This window comes from Triturus cristatus, chromosome 4_1 (assembly GCF_964204655.1).
Source record: "Triturus cristatus chromosome 4_1, aTriCri1.1, whole genome shotgun sequence".
In the NCBI taxonomy this organism is placed as follows: domain Eukaryota; kingdom Metazoa; phylum Chordata; class Amphibia; order Caudata; family Salamandridae; genus Triturus; species Triturus cristatus.
Window position 1 is genome coordinate 518,375,978 of NC_140585.1, and position 22,286 is coordinate 518,398,263.

Genomic DNA, 22,286 nt, shown 5'->3' on the forward strand with positions numbered 1-22,286 from the left:
CGTATAAACTGGCATGTCTAGTGTTCTCTATGTTGAAATCGATGCTTAACTTACAAGAAGACTCCAGATCATTCAACACTCTGTCTCCAGGCACACCCTCAACCCCCTGCCCCGCACTCACATCCCCCTGCACCTCAAAGAGCTCCACTAGCTCCCAATCCACAAATGAGCATTCTTCAAACGCCTCACACACATGTACAAAACCCTACACAGCAGATCCAGCAGTCGTGCTTTCTCCTTCCTCGTTTCAAAGCCTAGAACGACCTGCCACTGCAGATCAGAGCCTCCTCCTCAGTTCTCGAAATCTGCAAGAAATGAGCACTCCTCAAACTCCTCATACACACATGCAATGCCTTACATAACATTGGCTCACTGCTCAGCCAGACTCCTACTCAACCCCCCCCCCCCACACAAGCATAAGCAGATCCAGCAGTCGTGCTTTCTCCTACCTCGCTTCTAAAGCCTGGAATGACCTGCTGCTGCAGATCAGATCCTCCTCCCATGTTCTTGAATTCTGCAAGAAACTGAAGACCTGGCTCTTCACCTCACCCCCGACGCAGGTGTGGCCGATAAAGCTACTGCTTCAGCACAAGGATACCCTCCGGATGAGTTGTGTGTTATAAAAATACAAGGAACGTACCAAAACATAACATAAACTCCTATACTCTGAACATTCCCATTACCCAGCAAAAATGTTAGAAATTTAATGGCGTTCTCAACAACTTCACAGCTCCAACAGCCTTCTCTTGGAAATCCCTGACTTCAATAAATAAAAAAAAGACCTTGATCAGTCTTTCTCTGGTTGTGATTCTAGATTCTGGTATCCCAATACGCCCTACATTTGCACTTTTCCCACTTTTTAAAGAGAACTTAAACACTTCCTCCTGGATCACTACTTTCCTCGGTTGTCTCTCTAGTGCCTGTCTGACTGAGTCTGTCCACTTTGTAGGTCGAGCCTAGGCAGCGCATGCGCTGTCTGGAAGACCTGTGGTAATCACTCTACAGAGTGTAATCCCACCTAATCCTGTCTACTGCCTGCATTGGTTCACTCCTCTGTTGCTCTACTTCCCCGGCTCCTTATTGGCCAGTGCTCCGATACGAATTTCCGTTTTTTTACCAAGGAGCACCAGCCAACTACAGTTTACTTGACTGGTTCCTTTCTGGACTACTTATTTCATATCCTGCTTGTGATTCACCAAGGCTTCCCTTTAATTAGATTTGTTCTGTTCACTCTGATGATTTAAACAAATCTTTCTTGATTACCACGTTGCACATGCAAAAGACGACGTTGTTCCGTCTCAAAATGTTTGCGTGCACCTAATTGCCATGTTGGAATTCATGATTTAACCAAATGTTCCTTAAATTCCAGGTTCGGCATTCGCGCACGAAAGAGGTCTGAGAGGACGATGTTGTTCAGTCTCAAATTGTTTGGCGTGCACGTATTCGCCATGTTGGAAATTCCATAGTATACAATGTGCACCGGGTGTCAAAAGTGAAGCAGTACCGTCCTGCTCCAATTTTAATGAAAAGGGCTTTATTTCTATAAAAGCAGTACTTTTGTTTACATTTCTTTTAGCTGACCTGCTTCGGATTTTGTGAACACCAGCAGCCTTGTTTGTGGAAGTCTGTTAAGCCTCTCTAGGTAGGTTTAATAATCTGTGTGTTGGCTGACACTGCCCGCCTGTGCTCCCCACCTATGGCCTGTGAGCTGCCCCGATCGTCCATATCTGGCTTGTGTGAGCTCTGTTTCTGTGAAACACCATGTCTGGAGTGTTGCCCCCTAGTGCGCCTCCCCTTGCCAACAACAGAAACCCCGCCAACAAGAGCCCCCATTCCACAAAGTTCGTGCAAAACAAGGACTCCAAGACAGCCCTAGATTTGGCCAATTACCCCTGAATAGAAGCTATCTCGGCCATCATCAGGTCCAATGCTAAAAGTTATGTCGCAAAATGAATGCCCACACTACATTTTGGTGCGCCATCTTTGTCTTTTCAGGTAAGTGAAACATTTTCTTCTTTAGTGCCTTGGATGGTGAACACTTTTCTTTCTTAGACAGCAGTGTGCAGGAGTAAATAAGATTAGAATGTAACTTCTATAAATAGCTTAGTATCCATCAGGGGCCAGATGTATCAAAGGGTTTTGCCCATTCTGTGTCTATGGGAAAATGTGTTGATACATATGGCCCCAGATCTCTAAGCTAATTTGCTGACGTTAATTGCGAATAGCTTCTAAGAGCATTTTCAAAATTCTTCTTTGACAACACATTAATAAAACTGACATCCCATACACATATTTTGCTACGGAGCAGAATCGTATCTTCGTTTTCTGTATCTGGCACGGTCCTACAGTGTCCTAGTAAAACCAATTTAAAACTAACTTTTAATCTTATGGGCATAAAGATTTAAAACAATGCAGTAATGTTAGGCTCCGGTAGCACAGATCCGCAGGTTAGTAGGTTTTATTACATTCATGGATGAAAGTACAGCTTAGCCCAGCTTTAACAGTTCCATATGCTAATTTCAATACAACGGTCAACTACTCTGATTAACATTTTCAGTCTGCAGACCTTTGTATTTTACTGCCGCTACTGAATGGGTTTTAGTAATCACGCAATAACGTGTTTGTGTATAAAGACGTGAACACAAGGTGGTCTGATTGCTTGACTTGGGATTTATGAAGAGCTTCGGCTTACATTTCACATGCTTTACTTAATCTTGCATTACCTATAAGTGTTTGCCTTTTCAACGATTTTGTTCAGCAGCATATCTCTCTGGTCTCTCCTCTCTCATAACCCATTTCCAGGTTCTACAGCGACACAAGTCATACAAATGGCAATAGCGCTATGCAAATATAATCACTTCACTGCAAATAGAACGACAAACGTTAAAAACATAGTCCTTTTCATCACCAAGAGCTTAAACGTTCACAAATGCGAGACCTATTGCATTGAATATGCTTGTTGCTTTTGTGAACGTGGCGATCTATACTGCATTTGCGGAGGGGCATGGTAAGATGCCCCAGTATCCAGGCAGACGTTAGGGGAATATCTCACAGCTAGATGTAAGTAGCGGTAATTGTAATTGACACTAACGTGGTACTTGATGATCCACTCACCTTTGTATATTAGATGCTAACTTTGTGTAATCATCTTTATATATAATTAAGTGTGCACTGCCAGAGGCTGGTGCAGGGCTAAGCTACTTGCAAGCTGTCCTGTGTGAAGTTCTCTGTTGCTCATCAGCCTTGAATGTTCTCTTTATAAAACTCTCAACAAATGCATAAATGAATAAAATGTGAATATACCTCTCTGTCCATTGCTCTCAAACAATAATACAGAAGTAGCTCAGCAGGGGAAGTTAGCAGCTGATTTCTGAAAGGCAACCTTTAAGATGATTCTGTGGGTGGGGTTCATGCCAGCTAGAAACTTGTCTCCATCCAAAGTAGCCAGAGAAAGGTCGTCAAGGGAGGGATGACCACCAAACCCAAACGAGCAAGTGTGCATTGTAATTCCATATTTACTCATTTAACAAGATGTATAAAGAGAGGCTCTGGTTTTGTTTGGTAATCTCAGAAAGATTAGTGTGGGTTTAACCGTGTCAGGTTAATGTGACTGAAACAGTGGCTGACTGGAGTCAAATGTTCTTACTTTTGCTCTTCTTCATCAAGCATCTCTTTCAGAAATGAAAGCTCATTTTGGAGGGAAACGTTCGTCTCTTGGTAGATGTCCAATGCTTTCATCTTAGCTAGAAGAAGATCTTGCATTTCCTAAAAAAAAAAAAAAAAAGAAAACACAATCAGTCCCGCAAATTTATGACAAACGAACAATTTTAACATTTGTAAATACACACGCACATGCGTATTTGCACTGCGCATCTATAGCATTTTTTTTACATCATTTAACTGCACTCTTTGAGCACTAGAGTGGGCCTCTTCACAGGGCTGAATGAAGCAACTGAAAAATAGCAGAATCTTTGGAATGACATGTATTATGTCTAATGTCCTCATTGCAAGTTTTGTGAAATCTCAATTTCAGAGCAAACAGGACTTTTCGCTCATATAGGGATTACAAGTTCAGGGAGAACAACTTTATGTATGTCTGATATTTCCGTCTTCATATTTTGCCGTGCAAAACCTGGATAAATGTGGATGAAGAAAAGTGCATGGAAATTGGTGCACAATTACCGATTTGTGTGCACATGCGGATGTCCACAGTTGTCCCTCATTCTGAGGGGATACTCCGCCATGCCACTGATGCTCACTGCAGCATTAGTGAGGAGCTGAGGATCCACTTCCAATTGGCTTGACATGACAATTGCTGACTGGAGGGGCCTGAGTATATGAGTACATATTGGCTGGAGTGCACAGAAAATGCTCTTCTTTCTTCACGCTTCTTCACAATCAACGTTAAAAAAAGCTGACAGCATAGAATGCATCTTACATGTGCACGATCATGGGTGTTTCACCTTAATGTCTGTGCAGCTGCTGAAAAAAATGTTTACTTACAGATCAGATTTTCTGATGCTTAACCATTTCTTTACCCTTGGAGAGAAGCAGGATTGACGTGAATGGCAAGTACTAGCAAGAACTTGGTGAAGGAGACAGACAAAAGAGAAAGCCAACAAAAGGCAGCTATATAGAAAGGTGGGCGTCCCCTGAAAGGGAAACTGAGCCAGTCTCTAGTTAGGCAAGGTTTGTCACCTCTTAGGCCGATGACTCTGGAAGGCTGGTCAGCTTGGCAACAATCTATTCCTATCAGGCCATGTCTAGGAGTGTAGCCAGAATGGTAGGAGTGGCGCAGGACAAGCTTTGCAATACGTCCTTGTACGATTTAGACGCGTACCTCACAGCCGTAGGCAGGAGTATTTATTGGAAATGTAGATATAAAATCGTGCACTTTTGAGCACATTAGGTCACTAATATTGTTAAAAACTTTGTGTGAACTAAACATCTCTTGAAAGGTAAGTCATCCAACCTTGCAATTTTCTTGGAAAAAGTTGTGGAACTTTTTCACTTACAAGCACGTTAGGACAGTGCAAATCTTTACAAGACATACAAGTTAATAAAGGCACCGTGGAGATGGTGCAAACATTTCTGCAGCTGATGTTGCATCTTATAAAATGTTCATGTCATGGCTAAGCAATGGGCTTCCAGCTGCAGGGCCCCTTTAACAGGCAGATGGGAGGATCCATCAGCATTTAGCAAGTCGCGTCCCATGGAAACTGTTCCTAATAAGGCAGTGTGTGAGCAGCTGCAGCACTTGTACAAGTATTTTGGGAAGGTGGGTAGGTGGTAGTGGTGGGCCGAAAGAGTAAGTAACTGCCCCAAAAGATGGCTACCAATAGTATCAGAGAATACACACAAGGGGGGCACTGAGGAGATTTAAGGACCAGCGTGGGCAACCTCCCCACCTGTAGTAACTATTACAAAAAAGAGCCCACGGGTCCAGGCCAGAGGTCTGGTGTGTAGGTTGACTTAGTCAATCAAGTGCTTAAGGGGGATCCCTTTTAAGGACAGTTCCCTTCACACACCAAAGGTGTAATGCTTTCCACGCCGTATAGACCCAGTGATCACAGGCCAGATCCCTCTGCGAGCTCAATCACCGCCTCAGCAGGGTTGAACCCCTATCGTGGAACAGCCTGGCCCCCATCCGTCCCTGCAAACAATGGAGGGCTATGCCAAACATTATGGCCACTGCCCAACCTCCATCACCATGCTGGTTGGACCCTTTTCAACCTCTGGATTGCTGCATCTTGGGTCAATTACTGGAGGCTACAAACACCCCCTTGCTCTATTCCACACTACAGGGTTGGCTTATTTGTGTGACCTCATGCACCGCATGTGAACTGATCACCCTGGTCTTCCTCACTTTCGTGAACTGACCGCTTGGGGTGGATTGTTCTGTTACACACTCCCCAAAGCGAACAATAGTTGTGCAGAGCACTTGTGCACACAATTTTTCAACCAACTCAGGCCCTTTTTGCTTGCCCTTTTTCTCCTTTCCTCTTCTCTTGTGGACACGCAGATATGATCTTGAACTATCCCTTCTACTTCTTCTCCTTAACGGCACAGCCTTTTTCCGGTAGGTTGGATCGGCGTATGTACCTTTGGATAATAGGCCAGGAAAGATACGGCAAAATCGTTAACCTCTGTAGGTGAGTCTCGCATCTTTGTATCACATATCATGTAGATATAATGCTCTCACTTGGTCCAGTGTCTTGACCATAGTGACTGTTGTGTTGTGGTTCAACCACATGTTTTTAGCCTATGATGATCACTGTAAATTGCGCACAATGTTGTCTTTTTGTTTCATCACAAGTTTCAACAGTGGACCTACTGAACTTCAGGACCACTGATTCAGTATATTACACTGTTGCTTTGTTGCACATTATTTTATTGGTGCATGTATTTCACTAGTTGCAGTAGCTGTTAGTTGATTTTGACAAAGGCCACAACACTTATACAGGTCCAAAGGCCAAAACATGTTGATTAGATACTGATACAGTTGCCTCTCATGACGGCAGCTGCATCACCAGCAATTTGTTTTTAATCTTGTCACGAGGTAGCTGAATAAAGCTTGCCATATAGCTAACCTTGTAGCCCGTTTTAACCACTTACACCTTAGCACTGCACTCCACACAGAGCACACCACGCTCACATAGGGTTTTAAATGAACCCTCCTTCCCAACCTAAAACATCCCTGAGCTCCTTCCTTGCAGTGAGGGGGTTGTAGCCCGTGTTGAGACCAGGTTCTCTATGCGACGAGGCACCCCTATGATGAAGCATGACACCTTTGGTGTGTGAGGGGAACCGTCCTTAAAAGGGATCCCCCTTAATCACTGGGTTGACTAAGTTCACCTACACACCAGACCTCTGCCCTGGACGCGTGGGCTCTATTTTGTGATAGTTACGAGTGGGGAGGTTGCCCACGCTGGTCCTTAAATATCCTCAGTGCTTTTTTGTGATAGTTACCATTAGTATCAGACATCAGATCAGTCTAGGGAGTCAGCAGGCTAGTGGCAGGCGAGACAAGGAACACTACTTGACTCAGCAAGTAAGTGATTTATCACACGGTTTATAGGTGCATATGTTGTGTTGTTTAATTTTAGTTCGGGCATAATAGTGTTCTTTGCCAAATTAAGCAGATCAAAATGCAGATTTTGTAACAAATGAATTAAGCGAATGAAGTGCTACCAGACCAACAAAAATAAAGACATTGTGGCAATAGAGAAAAACAACTTGCACTATGAGCAAAACAGACACAAATCTTTTAACAAACATGGGAAATATTATTTTACGAATATACATGCATGAGAATGTATTTCTGTACAGCGTCATGTTTATGATTCAGTGTAAAGAAACTTGGTGTACCAAATGGTGAAAAGTAGTGCCGTAAATACTTGGTGCATCTGCCAACCAAACCTGTGGTTCCCCAGCCCTAGTTTGGGTGGGGTGATGAGCCATGCTCCTGCTTACAGAGCATCAGATGGCTCTGCCAGTGGAAACCTTTGACCGATGGCCCATTTTCCAAAGGTCATTCGTCAATGTATGTCAAAATGCCTGCAGACCATTCTAATGTACATTTCTCCTGTCCAGGAGTGCCAGGAAGAGCCTGGCAGTGCCTAGCTGGAAACAAGAGAAGTCACCTCCATGGGAGAATTGTTAACTCTAAATTGAAAACTCGGATATGTTTTGATTGAAGGCAGTGATAATGATCCAGAACCACATTCATTCAGAATTACTTTTGGATAATCCCTCCCGTTACCTTTTCACACCCTGCGCTTACAACAGGCGTTGACACCATTCTTACTAATACATCATATTTCCATGAACTAACATCTGTCTTCCTCTTCCACATTCATTTACCCTCTCATCTGCTTTATGATACATACCTTAAAACTCCTACTATTCCTACAGCTCTCCCTCTAATAGCCGCACCCTTTACCCCTTTACATACCTAGTCAACTGCTATACTCTGACTCTACGCTCACTCCCCAAGCACTCTTGTCACTGCCTCGTCCTAATCTAGTAAAATCTCTACTTATCCTTCTCGGGTCAGAAAGTTACCCCACTTGTCCTTCCTTCCACCTGAACTTTCTGCTTCACACTCTATGTACTCCCAACTACCAATCGCATTTAGTAATTTCCTGTTTCGTATACTGCGGAAGACAAGGTCAAGAACAGGTACAGCCTGGACATCTATTACTTGAACTGATATCACACTCCTTGTCGATCTAATGTTCATGGCAGACCCCAGGGTTATTAAATAGTTAACATAAATCGTCCACATAAAAAGACTGAATTAGAGTTTAGTCATCGTCTACAAAATATTAAATTCGCACAAAGTCGCGCCAGACTACAGTGCACCAAAAAGCAAATCTCTGCTAGTTCAGTGCGCTCAGTGTGTTCCTGGAGGCAATTTAGATCAACCTCCTGATCCTTGTCTTGCGGTGTCCCCAGGAATCTGCTCTCCCCCTACTGTTTAACATGTATGTGATTCCCCTCGCACCGCAGATTACAGTGTATCATCTTCGGTACCCTGCATGCGGCGATACACAGACATAGTGGATTCCCAAGCAGAGTCTCTCATCACATGAGCAGCAATGCAATTTGGCAGAGATTGGAGCCTGGTTGACTAGAACTCTGCTGTGCCTCAACACCAGTTAAATTGAAATGTTATTGGTCTTGCCTAAGCAAACCAGTTTGGGATACCGGCATGCTGAATAAGGTGATACTCCCCTATCATCCCCATCAGTTAAACATTAGCAATCATATTTGACCCTTCTCTGTCCTTCAAAAACCCAATCGGAGCAGGGACTATGGCCACTCACTACCATTTATTTATTTCTGTCAAAAGTGGCCCCTTTGTAACTTGCCTTCCATTTAATCTAGTTAATTTATGTGGTGGTCTTTTGTAGCTCACTGTGTCCATCATACATCTATTTACGCAGCACCAAACAAAACTTGAATAATTTCCAAATCCATTTAAAGTCATGCCATGAGAGTAGTGTGCTGCCTCAGAATTCTAGCTATTCATTTGAACACTGTAAGATTCTTGATTGGCCGTCGACTCAAGAGATATTTCATTCTAGATTCCCCACATTTATTTCTAAATCTGTGCAGGGGGTTATCCCTACATATACGAAAGAGTTTTTCAATACATTAAATAATCTAGAGTATTTTGGCCAACATGTGATCTTAGATTAGCACCACTTAGGTAGAATTGCTATACGTTTGGTGGCAAGATGTCCATTGTTGCCGGTGTTGAACGTATGGCCTTCGCAACACCTCTACGCCTACCTCTTTTAGGGCAGATGTATGACAATTCACTTTTGCGAGTCAAAAATTGCGTTGAATTGCGACTCGCAAAAGTGAATGTACAACAGTGTTTCAGACACTGTTCGCGATTCCCAATGGGGTTGCAAATTGCGTGCCTTATTAATATACATGAGGCAAGCGCAATTTGCGACCCCATTGAAAATGGCTAGCACTCCCAGGGATGATGGCCTGCTGGGGTCAGAAGACCACCATGTCTGTGACTGCTTCTTCAATAAAGCTGTTTTTGAAAAAAAAATGCAGCCCATTTTCCTTAAAGGAAAACGGGATGCATTTAAAAGAGATAAATGAAACTTTTCAGTTTCATTTTTTAAGGGCAGGCAGTGGTCCGGACCACTGCTTGCTCTTAGAAAACATTTTTGCACACACTCATAAAGGGGAAGGAGTCCCTTGGGGATCCCTTCCTATTTATGAGTGGTTTACCACCTACTTGAAGTAGGCAGTAAACTGCGAGTGTTTTGTGGTCTCAAAACAATAGTACATGGCATTGTGACTCGCTATTAGGAAGGGACGTCCGGAAAAAAACGGACCGCATGTGCCAGGGCACAAAACAGAGCCAGATAGGGACCCGTTTTGAGGCCCCCTTTAAGAAACTGCGGTGCTCAGACCCGGTGAGACCCGGCCCACTTAAAGCCCTGCATACCACGTTTACGAGGAGCTACCAGCTCACTGCTCCATAAGTGAAGCACATCTGTGAACATTACGCCATCACCCTTAGAAGATAAATTACATCCTGCACTCTTCAAACTACATATTTTGAAAGGGTATAAAGAATCTGATTCTAACTGAGGGCTTAGGGGTCTCAGCCAAGAAAAAAACACTATATAAATTCTATGGAACAAAAAAATTGCAAATCGCAAAATTAATAGAACAAATATATTTTGCTTATGTTTTACTACTGATAAACGGCTTAAATGGTGGCTGTGTTCAGGCTTTCATTGTACCTAGAGACTCATTGCCGAATTAGGATCCCATGCACGTGTATTCGAACTGCACTAAACTGGAGTGAAATCAGACTAAGGGCCACATATATCGAACAATTTTGCAGTCGCAAAATGGTGCAAATCGGTAATTTCGGCCTTTTGCAAATCCAAATTGCTTTTCAAGATGTATGACAGGTTTTGCAGTGGCAATTTTATGTAATCACTAAAATAGCGCTAACCTAAAATTGTGACAACAAATAGGGAATCACAATTTGCGATTCTCTTTGCACATGTACCAAGAATTTTCTAAATGCAAACTGTGCATTAAGGAAAATGCTATATACCATGTGCAAATATTGAAAAATGCACAAAAAGGCTTTTTTCAAAGTACCATGTACCGCACACATGCCACTAGAGCATGTGTGTGCCTTACATGTGCACAATGTTTTTAGTGTGCTTCAGAGGAGCCTTAGGCCTTGTGCACCCTTGGCATTGCATTACCTAATTTGCAATTACCAATTAGAGAATCACAAATTAGCAAATGCAAAACCATTAACACCTAGGGGTCTTTAGACCCATAGAAACAAATGTAGTATTACCTAATAGCGATTACCTATTTAGCGAATCACTATTTGGTAATATTATGGAATCGCTAAATCTTTGGTGATTCCTTACATACATAGCATTTTGTGAATGCCAAATATCTATCGAGAGGTGTGGTGCAGCGGCCACGGCAGCTGACTTTGGAGCACAGGGTTCACGGTTCGATCCCTGGCTCTGGCGGCAGCTCAGCTCAGCACCATGTGATTCTGGGCAATAGCTCACTTAATTTCCACAAAGGCCCCCAGCGCCTTGAGACCCGTAAGGGTGAGTAGTTCGCACTTTACAAATACGAATTTACATTTCCATTCAGTAAAAATCGCTATTTGGTAATCGCAAAATGCTTTGTTGATACATGTGGCCCTTGGGCCTTATTTATAGTTAGACAGATGACTACTCCATCGTAAAGTTACTGAAATCCTGTAAACCTCATTATAAGGGTATTACATCCGAACGTTTGTGAGGGGGTACTCCTCTGCCAAACTCTAAATCAGGCCCTTAGACTTCCAATAAGATAAGCTGTATATCTGTAGACAATATTCTGCCATGTCTCAAAACCATTAGTCCAGTGATTAGTAGATGAAAGAAATGTGCTAAATAAAGTAGTGATTTTATTAGTATGGTCATTGGGCAAATCTTCCTAATGTATTTCTGGGTAGAGGTATCATTAAAACATCCCTCCTTCTGCATCCTCACTATGATGTAAATGAGAGCTGATCTATTTAAATGCAGGGCTGGACTGGGAACCCAAAGCTGCCCTGGCAATTTTCTCAGCACAAGCCCCCGGGGAAGCACTGCCTGGCCTCTGGGAGGCTGGAAATGCTTGCTTGCTGATTGTGCTTCTGGGGGTCGATATTGCAGCACTACTGCAAAACCACCCTCCAACACTTGAAAACCGGTCCCCAGCCTCCAGGTAAATGCCTGATGCCCACTACGGCCAGTCAGGTCCTGTTTAAATGTCATTTTATTGAAAAAAATACACTGACTGAACTTGAAGATCTGATTTATGAATACATTTAAGACAATGATTTTAATACACAAAGGTGGTAATACTTCTTGATAACTTTCATAGAGTAGACGAGTACAAGCGAGTGCTGTCAGAATGCGCCAGCAATAAAAATATATGTGCCATTACATTGAGATTATTCTCTGGAATACATTACGGGTTCCTACACATGAGTAGTGATGTCACAATGCTCCCATCCATCGGCTTCCAGTGAACGGTCGGTCCCATGCCCTCAGAAACTGTGAGAGATTGAGAGGCCTCCTGGACATGTTCCGTGCATTGGAATCAGGAAGAAAAAACAGACAAATATTTACCTCTTTGGTGGTCCACTACTATCGCCCTCAGAACTCTGAGGGACGGCGTGTGCTGTCTTGGGGAGACCAGTCAAAGTCCCGTCAAAGTTTATAGCATAAACAAACTTAAGCAGCATCATGCCGAGTTGATCTGCAAGTGAAAATAGCTTCCATTTGTGGGTGCAGAGTTGACAGACAAGCTGCTTTCTTAATAATTCCTTCTTTAGATATGCACCATCATTAAGGTCTAACCGCTGCAGATGATTTGGTTTCCAAACTGTTTCTGCCAAGTTTAGAATCATCCATTTTCATATACCTTCATGCCTCATCCCTCGTTCCTCAGCTCTTATTTTTCATCCCTCACTTATCATGCCTTATCCATCATTCCTCATGTGTCAATCCCTCAGCCATCTTTCCTCATCCATCATCCCTCATCTATGATCTACCACTTTTCTGAAGTATTACCTTCTTACAACTTGAGGGTGACAATGAAAGTCCATCGCCCACCTGGATGCCTTAGAAAGCTGCTCGACTTCCTTTGCAGTTGGATGGAATATTCAACGAGGCTGATGGTGAGTGGCAGAGGAAACACAGTAGAGCATGGCTTTTGTGCACGTTCACCTGACATGCCTGTGACTGTAGAGCTCTCATCAATGAGGAGGTCTTCTGCTCAGGTTCTGACTGGAGAATTTGGAAGAGAGGAGAGGTTCCAAACCAGAAATATTTGCAGCCTGGAATTTCTAGGAAGACTTTAATAATTTCTTCAGTTTAGTGACTCATTCCAGATACCATGACAGGTTCTTGTCGCCATTGGCCAGGATTATTAGATTCTTCTGCCTACCTCCTGCACACTGTTGCTAACGCTCACATGTTTCAACTGGTCCTGACCCTTTTTCACTCTCTATCTGATTTTCAGAAGACTCTCAGCTTGTTTTTCTGCCTCCAATGCCTGGAAGAGCAGTACTTTTCCGAGGCACAATCCTAGCACACCACAGGTGTAGATTGTGGGCCAAGACAGTCTGTGGAGACCAGCTTTTTGCCCAATTTAATTAGGATTTACAGCACCTCCAGTGTCTTCGTGTTACATTTTCCCTCCCCATTGCTGGACATTTTCCTAAGTTGTGGAGCTCAACTCTGGTGAAGGCACTTCCTCTCTCTTCTGCTTTTATGGGCGGTTTGTCGCCAGACAATTATGTGGGTATCACTAGAGAGGGGCTTTGGCTCCACCCATGCATGGGGAGCCAATAGCACATTTTTTGTTTGGCCACAAGAAAAATGATTGCCCTCCATGCAGTTGTGATCCTTTTGTTTATTTATTCAGCTGACTGAGGTTAACCTTTCAGGGGCACACAGAATGCAATGTCATTAAAGTACCTTAGATAACCAGATAATTTATGTTTTTCTCTAGCAACAGCACAGGTGAGGGAGGGGCAGTCATAACCTACATGGATTTTTAGGTCTGGCTTGAATATTATTCTACAGTGCTTTCCTTTCACACAATCTATCCTCATGCTATTTACTTGTATGAGCTTTACATTACCATACAACATTCATTCAAAGACAGGCCCCAGTGCTATCACCAAGATTCCCCTAGGGAAAATGTGTGCTGACGAGTATCCTTCAAACTCATTCACATTTAACTAAAAGTGCACACGTTTTGTGAATAATATTATATACATTGTACAAGTGCTTTGTAACAAGCCTTCTAGCTATTCTCCTGCAAATGGGGAGAGGAGTTGGCCTAAGGGCTAGGGTGCTGGACCTCGGACCTGAGGGAACTGGGTTCGAGTCTCGGTAATGACGCTGAACATCCTGTGATTCTGGGCAAATCACTTAATCTCCCCGTGCCTAACAAAAAAAATGAATGTGTTCTGGTGCTATGTAAAACGCTCTGATACCTAAATGGATTCGGGTCAAGTTCGTGCCATATAAAACTCTGCAAAAACAAAAGGTTATCTGAAAAGTTTATGTTGCTCGATGAAGGTAATCTGTGCTACATAACTTGAAGTATTTATAGCTGAACATTTCACCTTAAAGCAGACTGTTGTCCATGGGCATTGTGCAAGCCTATCAAAAAAACAATGTTATGTTAGCTGACACATAGATAGCCCTGAATGATCTCATTTTATGTCCAGACACTAGGCCTCCTTCTCCTCAAGTGTGTTTAAATAAATGAGGTCATGAGTTTATGGAACTGCGCTCCCAGGCCCATGTACTGCTTCAACCTTTTATTGCAACATAAAAAGACGACCATATTCAAGCAAATCAAGCCTTTTCCACTAGCCCAGGGTTCTCTTGCTCCGTCCTTTGCTCAACAACATTCACAGCTAAAGCAGACCTCCAAGAACCTGGGCCAGTCATAAAGAAGCAAGGGCCAGATATACAAAGTGCTTTAGCATTCGCAAAGCCTCCAAATGGTAAATCAGAGGGTTTGCAAATGCTAAAACCTTTTTTCATTTGAGCTAAATGGATTTAGCAATTCGGAAAAGTGTTTCCAAATTTGTAAATGTGTTTGCAAATGTCTATTGATTTGTGATTTGGAAGGGGCTTATCTTAGGTGTCCCTCCCAAATATCGAATTGGTATGCTATGTATCAATGTTTTGCAACCTGAATGCAGTCGCAAAACATTGATATCTTACCAACTCCTCCTACGTGGTGGTGACCCATTCACAAAAGTAAAGGGGTCACCTTGGATTCCCTTCTCCTTTGTGAATGGGAAAAAAGTTTACAATTCAGATGTTATGACTTTTGCAAGACCCTTGTCTATTAAATCAAACCCTAAACAGGCAATCGTGAGCTAGACAATCGTTATAATTACCTGGAATGCATTAAATTCCATATATAATTGAGGCTCTTCTGTTACATAGGATACCCCTTGCTAGTTGCTCAGAGTTGACTTGTACTGGGCTCCAAGCGCACATCGATAAGGGGTGAGATAGAGCTGGCTCGTGTGGAACACCCCGAGATAATGTTCTTAGCTTTAGACTTGTAGGAGGGCAATATTATCTGGAATCTGTTGGAAACAAAGGAAGTGGGCTATGTGACGCCCGTGCTCATGAGTTGTGAGGTAGGAAAGCACCATATTGTGGCTGGTCATGTGGAACGCCACTGAGATGTCGAGAGAATTTGAGCTCATATCTGCCTCTGCACCAACGCAATGGTCAGGTTTCCTCAGAATGAACATGGGATAAAATGGTTCATTGAATCATTGTATGTACATTTATGAAATATTTAAAACCGTATTTTCATGGCAATACACATTCGTCATTTCAAACTTCCTTTCCTAGACTCCCGCACACTTCCCTCCCACTTCGCCCCTTTTTTGTGCACCATTATTGGAATTGAGGTTTCCCCTCTACGCTCCGAACATCGCCCACAGCACAAACATTTGTCACTATATGTATTTAATTAATAGTCGAAGTGGGGAAAAAAAAGTAGGGGAACTGTGGGTGGAGAATCAGAGGGCGGGAATAACCCATGGACTGGGTCAGTGGGCGGAGTCAGAGGTGTGGCCAGAAAGAGCAAAATATCCCACTTTTTAGTGTTTGTTTGGTAGTTCACTGACCATTTACAACTTATTACATTATTTAATTCAACCAAAGGATACACATGTTTATTAAAGGATGAATATGAGTTATTGACATTAAAATGTATTCACAAAGTGGGATACGTTTCCAATCACAGAATGAACCAAATACACTTAAAAGTGGAAGTACAATCCATTTGTCTCCGAGCCATGCAGTTTCTGTCATCAGCACTTCTCCCTTTTTCCACAAGAGCAGTTCGAACATGAATGACAAAATATCCCAGTTTGCAAATGTTTTGCACCCAATTATGGCTCTGCCATATTTGCCACCTATTACACTATCTGCTGCATAGTCTGATGATTTTCAATAATAAATTGTTTGTAGCTCAAATAGATCAAAAGTTACAAAAAAAAGTGACTTGGGTTGCTGCGAAGTGGAGGGCCCTTTGCAAAGGTTGATTGGTAACCTTTCTCACTGCTGTATTTGACTGTTACACTGGTACTGATGAGACAAAATATTTGCAGAGACTTTTAGTATGTATAACAATGTCAAAATAATACAGTATCAGAAAATATACCGTATTATGCTGCAGACTTTTTGTTTGCTGCATAATTTAGTCAACACTGTGGCATAATTTTGTTCTCTCTTGCTGCACATTTCTACTGACCCCAAAGCAGGCAGCACATGTTAAAAGTGCTCGTGCATGGACAGAGAGGCCGTGAAGTTTGCAAACTTAGTTTGGTGTGCGTAAAAATCCTGCATTGCTGATCCCTGTTGAGTTGCACTACTATTTCTGAAACAAGGCCAATTGAGGTACCAGTGGGTGAGGCAGACTGATTTCAAGGGTCCTGTGACCTCAGTGACCAATTTACTGTCACTCTGGGGTGTGTTGCTTCGTAAGCGTGCCCACAAGACTGGAGGTGAACTTCAGCATGGATTGTGGTGGACAGGCCTTCAAGGTTAACCCACACTTGCCACTGCTAGGGCCCACCTGCTGCTGCTAAGACACCCGGGCTTCTACAGTCTAGCTGGGCCTTCTAAGGTCTAGCATGGGAACGTGCTCCCTCTGGAGAGTGGTTTGGTGGAGGGATCATGAAGGCTGTTCTGGGTTCCCCAGACCCAAATTCGGAAAATCTGGCCATAGTGCCACATCCTCTCCCACACTAAACACCATGCCGCCCCACTGAGAGAAACTTGCACTGCCTTCAGCTATAACACAGTTGTGCTGCACTATAAACACCTGGATGTGACTCAATTCAAATTATGCACTAGACAAGTAATATGCTGCCTGAAAAAAAAGTAATAACATCTTGGGAAAATCAATTACTCATAGGGAATGCAAGATTAAGTAAAACATGTGAAATGTAAGCAGGAACAACGTGGTGTTAACAGGGCGTAAGAAGGAAAAATGCTTTATTTCTCCTTGTTTTTGTTGTTTTCATGTGTCCTGCATTGTGCAGCACACATAAAAACAGCAAAAACCCATGCATGATTTTTTATGTACAGTAAGGTGTCCTTCCTGCACATAAACAGTCATTTAAAAATGATGAGCTGCAACTTCCATTTGTGCTGCACAAAGCAGCACAAAGCGAAGTTACAAATTGCCATTTAGGATTGTTTATGCGCAGGAAGGGACACCTTCCTGCAAATAAACAATCATTCCGCCGCAACACAGGCACCCTTTCACTATGGTGCAAGGGTGACTGCGTTGGCAATAGGCAGCTGAAATTATCAACAGCGCAAGGGGAAACGCAGGGCTGCACCGTATTGTTGTAAATACGGTGCAGCCCTGCATTGCAGAAGTGGCAGAGCGCGGCGTTAAGCCAAGAAGGCTAACACTGCGCTCTGTCACTTCTTTGTAAATATGCCCCTTTATTTAAAGAAAGACGACAAAAACAAAAGTGGCGCTTCGTTGGCAAACTCTGTAAAGGGGCCCTAATGTGTTTTGGTGTTAATAAACCAGTCTGGCCACTTTGCCACCACTCTGACGTGCTTTATTTAGTTATTTCTAGAATTTTGAACCATTTTTCTCTCTGCCCTGAGGCTGACCTTTGGAATAGAAAAATGTCAGAAAAAGACATTGTGGCATGCTATGTCACTATTTCCTCTCTGTTAGGTCTATTTTTATGTAAATTGGAATTAGTAAGGCTATTGGATCCCTTCATGTTCTAGTTCGGAACTCTGTTGTGCCTGTTTGAACTCTATCGGTCTTCGTGCTCCTGGGCCCTTGGTACCCGCAGCTTATCTTCAGCCCACAAAGAAAGAACTACTAAATTGTTTATGAGAAGCGTCTTCAGAACATTACAGACATTTGCAGCAAAAGGGTTTCTTTTTTTGTTGATCCATTTCACAGAGGAACAAACAAAGGGAAGAGAGAGTAAGAGCTGTGAATGGCCGAGACTTATCTATAAGCTTTCGCTATTTCTGCCGTCCTGGGACATTTCCAAAAACAGAAAAGTAGGGGAACGGATTGCTTGAATTTTAAGAAGTAGGGGCACACCGATGCCCTTTCGATCCCGTCCACTTCGACCACTGTATTTAATCCACAGAGGTAACAGATGCTCGGACTTTCTTTTTTTTTGTTGTTGCATATTCATATAGCGCGAACTCGACCCGAAGGTATTGGAGCGCTTTACATAGCACCGTATTTACATTACACATTCAGGCACGGGGAGATTAAGTGATTTGCCCAGAATCACAGTATGTGAGGCAGTGGGAGCCTTACATACATTAATGAGATTGCGGAGCTGTTTAAATGGGGCTGCAGTGAGAACATGCAGCCACTAGATGACAACGAGTATAAGTGGTTTAACCCATGGTGATTTTTATTTCTATATACATACATACACAGGTAAAATGCTCACAATGCGAAATCCCACTAATAATGCTAGGTCTGCCTTGTATTCTCAGGTATCATGGCCAGGGTTTTTTATTTGTATTTATTTTTTTGTTGGATAATTCCAAAATGAAATGCTTTATAGATCACAAATAGATGGTAACATTGAATGGTTGACGTTGCCATCAGCTGGTTACTTATTTTCTCAGCGAAAATTCCCCTTTTTCAAAGAATCGGTGGTGATGGCTTGGATGCTGCAGAACAATGCCTCGCTGGCAAACATTGGCACCCAGGTTTTAGATTACATGACTACAGCCCCTCTTAAGATGCTGAGTGTATTTGCTGCGCATAAACCACTAGGGAAAGATAGAGGTGCAGCCGCCACCTTAAAAAAGGGTCTACAAGCATTAAAATCTTTAACGACGCGTTAATCAATAATATATCTATGAATGTGCAGCAGGCATTCTTCTATTCACATATTTTCGACTCATGTCTCTCAGCCATATTTGAGAATAAATAACAGTTTATGAACTGTTCGTTAAATAAATACAATTCCACAGAAAGCCACAATGTAATAAAGTATCCTTGAGTGGATCCAAACCCAGGGAATGGCAGATTGATAAAATAGATCTCAGCTGAGATTACACATAATCTGACATAGCTAACCAGTGCCATGGCAGCAGCAAGCACATTAAAACTCAAATTTGACAGGAATACAGTCATCCTAAATTTGACATACAGAGAAATCAGCAACATAGCTAATGGAATGAAAAAGAGGATGCGCCTTGAAACCCTCACGCGCGAGTAGTTGCCCTTTATAATATGTTAAAATGTTATGTTACTGCACATTTGCAAAGCGCACATCTACCAGACGGCCTCTTGGCGCTAGGTAACCAGTCAACTTCAACCTCCCTTAGTAATAAGCCTGTTTTCAGGAGTTTCCTAAATGTGGCAAGGTCCATTGAGGCCCTTAGGTCCAAAGGCAGGCTATTCCATACACGAGGGGCGATAACGGCAAGCCTACCCCGCCGATCCATCCTTTGTTTTTCCAGGGCAGAATTGCCAAGAAGTGTGAGTTGCTAGATCTTAAAGCTCTAGTTGGGCAGTATTCAATAATTCTAGACTTCACGAAGGCAGGATAGCTCAGGTACAGGGACTTCAAAACCATGCAACATGCTTTAAACATTTATCTCTGTACAACTAGCAGTCAGTGAAGGTCCATCATTACCTGGGAGATGTAGAAACGTTTGGGCAGGGTGTAAATCAGCCGAGCAGCCTGATTTTGAATAAGCTGGAGCCAGCGCTGAAGGTTTTAGGGAGGCTCAGGTAAATTGCGTTGGCATAGTCTAATCTAGACATGATTCATTGTCAGTGAAATTGCTCTCCCTCCCTCGCAGCTCCACCATTAAGTGAGGCCTTCCCCGAGCCCCTGCCCTCCGAGTGTTATCCCTGGTGGTCCAGTGGACCTCTGTCTCCATTCTCGCTCTCCACTTTTTCTCTCCTTTTTCACTCGTTTGTTCCCTCAATTCTATCTCCCCCCTTCACTCTCCTTCTGGGTCATTCCTCCGTTTTCTGTTGTTTTCCCCTCATTTCAAGCTCCCCCCTTCACTCTCCTTCTGTGTCTTTCCTCCATTTTTCACTCGTTTTTTACCCTCATCTCAATCTTCCCCTTTCATTCTCCTTCTGTGTCCTCTGTGTCTTTCCTCCACTCTTTCTTTCACTTTTGCTGCCTTATTTGCACTTTTCTCTCTTTTTACCTTTTTCCTTTTGCCTTTTTCAGCCCGTTTTTCCCAGCCGCTGCTGCCCCCGTGGCCCCCTCCCCCCAGCACGACCAGTGCGACCGGCCCAATCCAGCTCCACTCCCCACTCCCGCCTCCCAGCTGTCCAGCCCTCCCCGACCCCTACTTAATGGTGGCCACATCAGGGACAGGCGAGCAAGACCACTGGCTCATTTTCAGTGAAATTGCTCTCCCTCCCTCGCAGCTCCTCCATTAAGGGAGGCCTTCTCCCGAGCCCCTGCACTCTCGGGTGTTGGTGTTCGAGGCCCTCCTCCACCTGCAGGTTTCACCTGCACCTCTTCCCTGGTGGTCCAGTGGACCTCTGTCTCCATTCTCTCGCTCCACTTTTTCTCTCCTTTTTCACTCGTTTTTTCCCTCACTTCTATCTCCCCCCCTTCACTCTGCTTCTGGGTCTTTCCTCCATTTTCTGTGGGTTTCCCCTCATTTCAAGCTCCCCCTTCACTCTCCTTCTGTGTCTGTCCTCTGTTTTTCACTCGTTTTTTACCCTCATCTCAATCTCCCCCTTTCATTCTCTTTCTGCGTCCTCTGTGTCTTTCCTCCACTCTTTCTTGCACTTTTGCTGCCTTATTTGCACTTTTCTCTCTCTTTTTGCCTTTCTCCTTTAGCCTTTTTCAGCCCGTTTTTCCCCGCTGATGATGCCCTCCCCCAGCACGACCAGTGCGACCGGCCCAATCCAGCTCCCCTCCCCACTCCCACTTCTCAGCTGTCGAGCCCTCCCCGACCCCTACTTAATGGTGGCAACTGTGCGTCCGCGCCACCGGCGCGCCAAAGGCAAGTCCGTCTGCACCCGTCCGCGACCCAACTGCGACCAGGGCCAGGAACCCTGGATCTCTGCACCACCAATGCTACAACCCAGCGGCACTCCATGCTCTCAACCCAGGCCGCAACAACAACTGCAAGCTAGCATCACCAGCCGACACCCACAGATCCTTCAGCTGTCACCGCTGCCGGCACACCTGTAGCACCGCCAAGACCACAGACCCAGTGCAACCTGCCCGCAAAAACACAACCGAACCGAAGACCCTGCAATGCATCCTCCTCAACGTCCGATCCCTCCACAAACACGCCACCGAAATCTGGGACCTCCTCGACAGCACCACCCTGGACATAGCATTCTTTACCGAGACCTGGACCAACACCACCTCGGGACGGGACATCGCCATCGCCATTCCCAAAGGATACAAGATCTCCAGGAAGGACCGCCCCACCCGCCCGGGAGGAGGAATCGCCATCGTCCACAAATCCACCCTCCGCCTGAGCACACTCCCCGACGAGCCTACAGACCTGATGGAACACCTTCACTTCAAGATACTGGCCAGCCCTACCTCCACCCTGCGAGGAGCCCTCATCTACCGACCCCCTGGACCCCGCGGACTTTTCGCCAACCCCATCACGGACATCATCTCCCCACATGCCATCGCGTCCACCAACTACACCCTACTGGGAGACTCCAACTTCCACCCCGACAACCAACTGGACCCCAGCACCACATCCCTCCTGGACAACCTCCACAACATTGGACTCCAACATATCCTGACCGAACCCACACACTCAGCAGGACACACCCTTGACCCCCTCGTCACAGCAGGAAACTCCATCACCTTCAGCCACACCACCGAACTCCCATGGACTGACCATCGATGCGTCCACTTCACCTTCAGTACACCCACCATCCACAGACACCAGCACCTGCTCCCACAAAGAAACTGGACCAGAATCACCGACGACCAGCTAACCTCATCACTCTGCAACTCCACCCCAACCATCGCAGGAAATGACGACCCCAACACCGCAACCCGAACCCTGCACAGATGGATCTCCAACAGCGCCAACACCATATCCCCCCTCAAGAAAAACAACAACACCCACGCCAAGAAAGCTAGTTGGTTCACCACCGAACTTCAAGAGTCCAGACACACTTGCCGCCGCCTCGAAAAGGACTGGAGGAACACCAAATCCACAGAAGCC

The 22,286-nt window shown here is 44.2% G+C and overlaps 1 protein-coding gene across 2 annotated transcripts in view; it reads right to left on the reverse strand.

Annotated features, from left to right (window-relative positions):
* The window catches only part of LMNTD1 (lamin tail domain containing 1), a 1,465,565-nt gene that overhangs the window by 333,411 nt on the left and 1,109,868 nt on the right, over positions 1–22,286 (reverse strand). For both annotated transcript variants that reach the window (XM_085652774.1, XM_085652773.1), the window contains exon 9: positions 3,647–3,765. In XM_085652774.1, coding sequence (XP_085508900.1) covers positions 3,647–3,765 — 119 coding nt within the window. The remainder of the gene's footprint in view (positions 1–3,646; positions 3,766–22,286) is intronic.